At 33.8% G+C, this 10,461-nt stretch overlaps 1 protein-coding gene across 1 annotated transcript; it reads right to left on the bottom strand.

The window, feature by feature from the left end:
- Positions 1-720: 720 nt before the first annotated feature.
- LOC140967825 (ras-related protein YPT3) lies at positions 721-4,523 on the bottom strand. Its single transcript, XM_073428596.1, has 2 exons — positions 4,176-4,523; positions 721-1,439 (listed from the first exon to the last, which is right to left on the bottom strand). Exons 1-2 carry the CDS (start codon positions 4,394-4,396, stop codon positions 1,007-1,009), a joined length of 654 nt encoding a protein of 217 aa, XP_073284697.1. The 5' UTR covers positions 4,397-4,523; the 3' UTR covers positions 721-1,006.
- Positions 4,524-10,461: the final 5,938 nt, after the last annotated feature.

Here is a 10,461-nt window from a genome sequence, read left to right as displayed (position 1 = left end):
AAACAAAAATGTAATATTAGATTAACATAAAGACAAAATTGAAAGAGCAAAAAACAGACCAAGACACCATTTTTGTCTCTATTATAGATATTCTTAATAATAGTAATAGATGTAGATATTAAAAAATTCGGGTTCTCGCCACTTGTTTATTGGTTGCAAATGTTGTATGAGCTGGAGGATGTTATGGGTGCAGTCTCCTCACCACATACAAGTCAATCAACCACACTCTCAACTCTCACCACCACTATCCATCCATCCTATCACCGATGCGGCTACTTTTGGCGCATCCACTTCTTAGACCTCCTCGTCGACCACCACCCTCCCCGAGAAATGTTACATCTAGACCCAACCTGCGAGATATCGAGCTTGGAGCTAGAGCATTCGGCCTGCTCTACAATGTCTAACTCACCACGATGAGTAGCACAACCCTCGTGCAGCCGGATCAGGCCAACACTGACAGCATGGCAAGTTATTGTGTGACATGGAGACGCCTTGTGGTAGCTCAGGACAAAATTTGACTTGATAGACAACTTCATATCACATTATATGGAACAGTAGATTCAAATGTGAATATCAGCAATAAATTAAGTTTTACTCCTCCAACTTTCACATAATCCCTTTATAATCTTGTCATCATTTGAATGTTTAAAAAGTTTCCCAAAAATGCAAATTCCGAGTTCACTTTTAGAGTAAAATTATACTTGTTGCAAAAGCACTTGATAGACAGTAAAATCTTGTTAAATAATACTGGAATTAACAAATCCTTATTAAAGCACCAACAATTTCCTTAACATTCCATACCTTGATAAGAAAGCTATCAGTTTATACTACTACCTAGATAGAGTTTTCACCAAAGACCCATTTCTATTTTCTCGAGATCGATACATTCTTATAGCAAACAAAGAAGAAGATATCTAGTTGAAATGAGCGCTCTGGAGTGCTGTAATGATGTACAGAAAAAGAAATGCAATAGGAGCAAAATTACCCTCAAACCTTGCCCATGTGCCTAGTTTGAGCAGCATCCGTATCTCTTCCAAACAGAAGCTTCTTCTTTGATATTGATTGTTTCCCCCTTTGTTGGAACAGAAGTAGCAGTTTCATCACCAGCCTCAACAGCTTTCCGGCTTACAATCTGATGAATCTGAGCAAGAACTTCAGAGAATGCCTTCTCCACATTTGTTGCTTCCAAAGCAGAAGTCTCCATGAAGTAGAGAGACTCCCTCTCCGCTAAATCTTTTCCATCGTCAGTGGAAACGGCCACTAGATGTCGAAGATCAGATTTGTTTCCTATGAGCATGACTACAATATTTGGGTCAGTGTGATCCCTCAATTCTTTGAGCCATCTCAGAACATTCTCGAAAGTGGAACGTCGAGTGACATCATACACTAGCAAAGCACCAACAGCTCCTCGATAGTAAGCGCTAGTAATGGCACGATACCTGAAGAGGGAACAATAGTAGCTCATAAAAGCTAAAGCAGTGCAATGCTAAAACCGAAGTCAGAACTGCTTTGATGAAGTATGAAGTATAAAATATTTAATTTTCACTTCCATTGTTTAAGACAAAACTTGAGAATAAAAGCATGTTAACAAATTATCCACAACACACAATATATGCAACAGGCTGCATAACCGACAGCTACTCGAGTAGATATATAACAAAAAGGTACAATACAATATTAATCCCGCCATTCTTCTCTAAAAACGAATGTTATCTTCAGTTTCACTTGAAAAGAAAAAAAATCAATGGCAAACGACTACCGCATTTGGATGATCGGCAGCAAACACAAGGACTTTGAAAGAATGTGAATCTGAAATATGGGTGTAAAACATAGAAGAGTAACAAAGAGAGTATCATCATATGAGATCATAAAACCAATCAACGTAACACTTGTACAGAATTTATTCAATATAAATATGAATTTACATGAAGATATCAATTGTTCTATTCTTAAAAAAAGGGCTTTTTAAGAAGGCCAGATACATTAAAACAGTTTTTCACCCTTTTAACCGACCACATGATTCATAGCCAAATTACTGCGAGAAATTTCTTGTTCTTCAACTGATTATACAAACAAAAAAGTAGATATTCCATTTGAAAGACAAGTACGTGCATCTAAAAATCTTTTTTCAGTGCGTGAGAAAATATATCTAAGCACATTTCTAGGGTGGTTCAATTTGAAGAGATAGATCAAAGAAATAATTTGGTTTTTAAATCAATGGCAAGCTCTAGTACTCATGCCTCAATTAGACTATTGAACAATTTATGCATAATATTTTTTTCGGTTTCTTGATTGTGGACAAGCAAAGGCTCAACTGCAGAGTAATTGATAAGTGTGAAATATATAATCTCTTCATGCTTGCATTTCTGGGGACAATAAAAGATGATAATACAGTAGAAGAAAAAGGAAGAGACTAAAGAATGCAAAATTGCAACAAACCAGCTCAGGAAAACTAGATGTAAATGGTGATCCAGGAGTATATGAACAATCCGGTGCCCAACACTACCATGAACACAGATAGGGGAGTGGATCACAGCATCAATACAAGACATTTTCAGAAAGCTAGGATCAAAATAGGAAGACAGGGTCGTTACATATATGTGTGTACACGTGCATGCAAACACAAAATAATATATATAAATGTGCGTGTGTGTGTGTGTGTGTATGTACATGCGTACATGTTTATGCAAATGCAAAATTATTTATATATATGGGTATGTACGTGTGTACATGTTTATGCAAACGCAAAATAATATGTATATAATATCTATCAATCTCTCTCTCTCTCTCTCTCTCTCTCTCTCTATATATATATATATATATATTTATTTTTTTTTTGTCCTCCATCAACTCAATCAAAACATTTTTTGTCCTCCATAAAAACATACTTAATAACACACACAGAACATGCAAATTAACCTCGAATACCTTGAAATTAAGGATACAAACTAAACAAATGGTAGAATATCACCCTTTCTATGCCTTAAAAAACTCATGCTGCAAAACATGAAAGTAAATAATCACTGTCACTAAGAACGATAAAAACAAAATCAAGAAAAGGCAGGGATTAATGTGAAAAAAGAAACAAATGATGTACGTGATTAGACAACTTTCAAATCCCACACAAAAACAGTCAAAACTCCACTCAATACAACTTCATCAATAATGGAAGATAAACAGCTATAAAACATCTAGTCATCCACAATTCCAAACATTTATTAAAGTTAAAACAAAGTAGATATACAAAAATCTAAAAAAAAAAAAATATGAACGCAGAGTGCTTATTAATCACTGTGAAAGAGATCAAAACCACCGCGAGCTGCATCGTATTTGTGAACCAGATCAGAGTTTCAGATACAGGGATACGTGTGATACATTTGTTTTTCATATGATGACAATGGAAATGGAAATCATTCGAACATGCATACTGATTCAAAATGTCCAAAATATAAACTTGAGCATTGAAAGACAACATCCATTCTTCGATCATACCAATAGAACTGATGTTTAAACGCAGAAATCCTAACTTTGAGCCATCATGACCAAGGATACATCAGTTGAATTTTAATCATAAAGAAAAGTTAAGGCAAAGAAATTTGGAATCTTCAAATAGGTAAATTCAAATATCCAGATAGAATAGACCCACGAAGCAGAAAACAAGAAAGTATAAGTTCCAATTTGTGGCGCAGAAAACAGCAATGTCCATAACACTTGGTCGGTGACTCGGTTCACTACGGCTTTTTTTATTACGGATAAAAACTGGAGCCAAACATGTACTACTGCGATCATGGAATAGAATTTACAGAAGAACAAACAAATAAATTTAGAAAGGAAGCATATTTGATTCCAATCGTAAGCCTCTAGTTCTTTGATACGCCACATGACTCTGCAAATGAATTAGCTCACCTATAACAATGAAAATCAAAACAAAGAACCTCGATCATAACTCAACAAATACAAGCATCATTATAGCCTCCACGTACACCAGCAACAGCCCGTATAATCTTTCCCCCAAAAAAACCAGAAATGAACATTTCAAATTGTTCCCACTTCCAACAATCAATCATCATAGACAAATGAAAACATGCCTATACATAACCAACAAAAAAACACATACATTCACCAAATTCGAACCATGCTAGAATGATTTGAAAGAGGGGTCCAAGAGGAGTGACCTTTCTTGACCAGCAGTGTCCCAAATCTGAGCTTTGATAACTTTACCATCGATATGAAGGCTTCTGGTTGCAAACTCAACCCCAATAGTGGATTTGGACTCCAGATTGAACTCATTCTTGGTGAACCTTGATAAAAGATTGGATTTTCCAACACCTGAATCACCAATAAGAACAAGCTTGAACAAATAATCATAATCTTCACTAGCCCTGTAGCCCGCCATCTCCTTTTCTTGCCCTCCTTCGACGAGTTGGATTTATGTTTTTATGGAAGGGGAATAAGGGTTCTTCCCGAAGCAACTTTTCTTTCTTTTTGTATTGTTTTTGAAGTGGAGGTGGAGTTGAGACTGTGGTCGCTATATTCTTGGCAAAAGCGCCTACAAAAATAATAAAAGCAAACTCATACTGAATTTACAAGAAGACCCCTGATGTTTGGGATTTTTTTTTTCTTTTGTTCTTCTAGAAAAATGAAAAACTATGAGTGAGTTTTGATACATGAGTTGTAATTTTAAAAAAAATATTTACATAAACTAAAGTTGTCAATTCGGTTGAGTTGGATGAGTTAGGTCAAGTTGAGAAATAGTACTATTCAAAAATTGCTCAACCCGAACCCAATCCGAACCCGAGCCAACCCGAAAACACTTAACATGAACCCGAACTCAAATCAGCCCGTTCAACCCGATTAACCCGATTTCGATTTTTTTTACTTTTTTTAAAAGAAAGTTAAATAAAATTCAAAAAAATATTTTAATTTAAACACATAATAACAATATCTCCCTCATATATACGATTTAAATTTGAAAGTCTAGTTGTAGAAAAATAAATATATTTACTAAATCAAATAAACAATTGTTTATAAAATAAAAAATGTTCAAAATAAATATTAAATTATGAAAACTTATGATATAAATATACAATAAATATTTTTTCAGACATACAATATATAAAAATATAGACAATATTTATTAATTATATATTTTTAAAAAATTAACATTTTCGGGTCAACCCGATCAATTTTTTCGGGTCAGCTATCGGGTCCAACCCGATCTGACCCGAACCCGAAAATCTCAAATCCAAACCTGATTTTTTTCGGGTTGAATCGTGTCGGATTGGTGAGTCGTGTCTGATTTTGACACCCCTAAAATAAACCAAGTTTTTTTTACTGTTTTTATATATAGAAAAACACAAGAAATTTTGGCATTTGGACAAAAGGGTAAGTTAACAGAATATCCTGGATGATAGTTTTAATTTATGNGATCCTCATTGCAATTAAACAGTACATTACGACTTAAACATTTAGATTAATTAACCATTCCTTTGTTCTTCACTTCACCCTCATATCTTCATATGTGTCTTCTCCCTCCTCGATTCTCCTATTCCAACAGGTGTTTCCATCAGACGAAAGTCCTCCAGCTGTGAGCTCTATTATCGACATTGTGGGTCAACAGCGAAGGCATTCTTCATCTTCTTTGAAAATATTTTTTTTGTTATTTAATATCAATATGTACATATTTGAATTTTGATTTGTATATTTAAGATCATTTGAGCTTAGTTTTTACAGATTAGAGGTGTCATTTCTAGCAAATTAGAGCTCGTTTAAGCTTATTTGGTCGATTTGTTATAATGCAAATAAGAAAATTTTTTTCTTGTACGTACGAAGATTGGTTGTTGAAGATTTGATATCTTAATGTGCATTTCCTCTAAAATTTTATTGTTTTCCCATATTTTATCTCAATATATATATGTTTGTTTGTTCAAGGGTTTGTTTGTCTTTGGATTAGTTCAGTTTGTATAATACCTGAGTTCAGCAATTTTTTTCCTTTCTCACCCCATGTTTTGGTTTGGACAAATGAGTTGAGGAAAGCAATGCATTTTCCAGTGAAATGTCATATTTAAGCTCCATCGTATGATTTTACTTTTAAAATTGTATGATTTTTCTTTAAATGTTATACAGGTTTGAAGGGATTGTAAAAGCACAACAAAGATGAATTCAGGAGCTAATTCGTCGAGTGAAATAATATTTGGAAATTGTCACTACTATGAAGAGTTGTACATGATATCGTTAAATGATTCTGCGGGTTTAATGGAGTTATTTTTGGGGTTGTCAGCAAAATGCGTAGAGAACAAGTGACACAATATTTTTTCAATATGTAGCTCCTTATTAGAAGTTGTATGTGACTTTGCACGACGACAATGATGTTGTTGGTGTATTTTTTCTCGCACCCAAAATGCAGCGTAAGTTTAAAAACTTTGTAATTTGACAATCAAATCACGCTTGGGTGTCATATGATTCTAAATTTATCCATAGAGTGTTTTGAAATTTTATCTTTAGTGCCAAAACTTTGACTTCAACTATTCTGAATTTTAAGGTGGAATAGATCATCTTATATCTCCTTAGAAATAATCAACTGGAAGTCTCCTTTCTTAAACACCCAAGAACTGCGTCCACGATTGAAATTTTTGCTCCTTGTCTAGATTAAAATAAAAATCTAAACAAAATTTTAATTGTGCATCAATCGTCAGAAAGCGTGAGATTCTGACGACAGCACAACGACAACGCGACAAAGCAGAGGCTAATATGCAACAGCGTGAGGGAGGTCTCGGTCGTGGGTCTTGTTTCCCAAGGAAGTGGTTGAAACTCCAAGTGAGGGGAGAGAGAGCCATAATTTTGTCAAATGTTGATCTTGAAGTATTGTGTGTAATCAAATTTTGATTACATATATTAATGTCTTTTTAAGTGTACTTGGATCCTTCTAAAACTAGAAATTTTTCCCTTGTCAAATCTCTCATGCAGTCTTAACAAATTTAGATAAGGTTTGATATAATATGATAGACCATAATCCATCCATTAGATTCTGGAACTTTCTAGAATTTCTCTTGGTTGATTTGAATAATTAGAATCTACTAGTCATTGTTTGATTAATAAACTCCAAGTTTAATTAATCAAACAATCCACGAGTATGGTTTCATGATAATCATATTGACGATCACGTCACTGATGTGACAAGTATACAAATTCATTATTATGATGCAAAGTGAAAATTTCAAAAATCAAATTTCCAACAATCCATTTTTGACAGCGGCTAATTGTGGAACTTCTTCCTAAATTTTAGGCAACTAAACTCTCCTAACAAGATTAGCATTAATGCTAACTCTCACAAATTTCGAATAAGAAATTCATTTATAAACACATTTATAAGTTATATGTTTGATATCCATCAAACTATAATCATAAAATTCAACTACTTGAATTTAACAATTTTAATAGTAACGCAAAATTCAACACTTGTGACATCCTTAATGGTTAAATGATACAGCTAGTTGTGGATTCACAACTCATATAATTCAAGAAAACATTTATCTCGAATACGGGATTACCCTTGTTAGCCCTATTCTGTGCATCAATCATTTGATCACAAGAACGTCAAAATTCAGTCCTGATTGCATCCATCAGATCGTTGTAAGAGCGTCTAGTATCATCTTATCACGATCCCCTAGGTGTCACTGATAGTGTCTGAAGTACCAATAGGTTATGATTAGTGTACATTACGGCCCCTTCAATATATATATCTCGATTCTTTTTCTAATTTGATATGTTATCTAATTCTTTAAAGTAACCTTCCCCCAAGACATATTGACTAGCCAGGGTGATTGAATATACGAGTTTACAATCATTGATATATCAAGAGTTTCATATGAACTCGATAACGATTTGATAAATCTTTAAATAATCATAATGGCATTGTGTGTACAACTAGGAAACACTTTTCCCTAAGTCAAAACTCATACGTTTTCCAGAGATATCTTGCAATATTAACCCATCAGATTACATAGGATATATCTGCAGCGGTGCCTCTAGACTCTAACTAGTAATTTTCATGCATATTTAATTAAATTAAACTTTTAACTTTGCAACGGAAAATGTGATTTTAAAATTTTCTAGGACGCAAACCCAAATATTTGTTTCAAAAGATAGTCTATTGATAGAAGTTGTATTTACGTATTTTATCGCATCGTTTGAGTCATAGTCCGCAACATTTTTTGTGCATGAAGTTCACATTTTGTTCATTTATCTTAAATTGTTGCATATGATCACCGCTCATCGAGTTTTATGAATATACAGGAAAATGGCGGAAAGATGAAAAGTCAACTGGAATTGAAGTTGAGGGCGGAACAACTCGCGCTGGGGCGAGAATTCCCGACCGCCCCAGCGCGAGCACAAGCAAAAAGATGTTGGGACAAAGGATCTCGCGCTGGGGCGAGAATTATCGACCGCCCCAGCGCGAGATGCTGAAAAATCACCAAACGGACATAACAACTCGTGCTAGGGCGAGAATTCCCGACCGCCCCAGTGCGAGCAAAGAAGGAAATTTCCTATTTCAAAATTATTTCTAACTTGAAAAGATTTTGGCTGCATAAATAACCTTGATACACAAATCTTGTGGACTTTTGTCATGTTTTTGGGAGAAAAAGGGGCAGCCGCTTTAAGGAGAAAAAATCCAAAGTCGAGGAAACTCGAAGACTCAGGATTTTTTAGCAGCGTGTCGACTGTTCTTCATCTACGGTAGTATTTTTAGTTTACGAATCTTTATTTTAATGGTGCTTTGTGTTTATTATTATGAACTCTAGTAGTTAAACTTATTGTTTGTTGGGATTCAAAGGAGATCCGACCCGAATGATTGTTTGACATAATTTAATACTCGACTTTTCCTTCGTTCTTGATTTTATTATTGTTTTGATTGAATTATTGAAGTCTAGAAAACTTTGATGATATTTCATATTGTGAGTGAGTTCGAGAGAATAATTTACAATATGATCTAGTAATAAAATCCGCAGATTTACAATTTATATAGTTTACATAGATCTATGAAATTGAATACACGTCGACAATGATAGTACAATAGATGGAAAGCTAGGGATTCCATAAATCATGCATGCAATTCACCGTTGGTAAATAATTAAATATGTAACGTCCCGAAAATTTGAAGATCCACGTGAACCACATGCATGCAAGTTATTAAATTTCTTTGGTATTTTATTAAATTTTTTTAAAGTATTAAATGCATGTTTGTTTCATTAATTTGTGTTTTAATTCATGGTTTATTTAAAGTTTCATGCATTAAGGTTTTAAGTTGCACTTTGAGCTCGAACGAGTAACGGAGACCAGGGATATTCAACTAATGTTTCTATTAAGTTAAACCCAAAATGAAGTGATCAGCTAATGTCTCGGGTTATTGGGCTTCGATGTATCTAATAGGTTGTGGGTCTTTAATGTGTAGAGACATAGATGTAATTTCTGTTTTTATGATAAGCTAAAACAGAATTATCAGAAGATAATGATAGACATTAGCTATATATGGGACATGGTCCCCATATCAGGCGGCATCGTGTTCTTTATTCTCTTCCCCATTAATAAAATAGTTCAAAAGAGAAGATTAAAGGATTCTTTCAAAGAAAAAGAGCTAGTAGATATGGAAGATCAAGACACGTTCTAAAGAACCACGGCTTCAGGTAAGCTGTCGCTTAAGTTTTCAGTCAAATTTTTAATGAGTTAACATTATGAATTCTATGGTTTATGAATTTTTTCCAACACTAAGTTGATATTAATCATACTCGAGACATGCCAAAGCAAGCTTCTGAGCTGAATGTTGGCCAAGTTGGTGCTATAGCTCCTCACAACTTTGTGCATTTCATATATTTTGACAGTATGGTATTAGGTATATGGTTGTTTATCCAGTTGAAATTGCTTGAATCGATCCAAAAATATGGTTAACCAAAAAATCGAACCGTTTGGTAATGCCAAATTTTTTTTGGTTTTTCAGTTTAACCAAATTTTCATTTTTAAATTTTTATTTATTATAAATAAAAATAAATAACAAAAATTAAAAACTTGTTTATAAATTAAAAAAATTATTTAAAAATAAAAAACGATTTTCAGTTCGGTTACCCAACTAAAAAAGGAACCGAATCGAAAATAAAAATCGAAAAATTTAAAATAAAAAATCGAACCAAATTAATGGTTTGGTTTTCGGTTCAAACCGAATTTTCGGTTCACACCGAATTTTCGGTTCACTTTGGGCGGTTAACCGAACCGTCCTTAAGTATGAGGTGGTTGGAAAAAGATCTCGAAAAACAAGTTATGCTTCAATAAATCATAGACTTCGCATTAATATTATTAATAATCGCACGTGGTTTTCATGTCCTCGCATAATATAAACGGAAAAAAAAAACATGTGAGCTTTGAGGTAAAATATGAAGAAGTTGGAGAAAAATTGAGAAGATGGAGATA

This window comes from Primulina huaijiensis, unplaced genomic scaffold, assembly GCF_012295235.1.
Source record: "Primulina huaijiensis isolate GDHJ02 unplaced genomic scaffold, ASM1229523v2 scaffold28411_ERROPOS180412, whole genome shotgun sequence".
Taxonomy (NCBI): domain Eukaryota; kingdom Viridiplantae; phylum Streptophyta; class Magnoliopsida; order Lamiales; family Gesneriaceae; genus Primulina; species Primulina huaijiensis.
This window is presented reverse-complemented; position numbering and strand designations above follow the sequence as displayed.

What these genes read in the sequence shown, in the direction of transcription:
- LOC140967825 (XM_073428596.1), bottom strand. Translation starts at nt 4,396, where the DNA reads ATGGCGGGCTACAGGGCTAGTGAAGATTATGATTATTTGTTCAAGCTT. An exon ending in GACACTGCTGGTCAAGAAAG is followed by an intron (nt 1,440 to 4,175) that starts GTCACTCCTCTT and finishes TTCCCTCTTCAG; the next exon opens with GTATCGTGCCATTACTAGCG.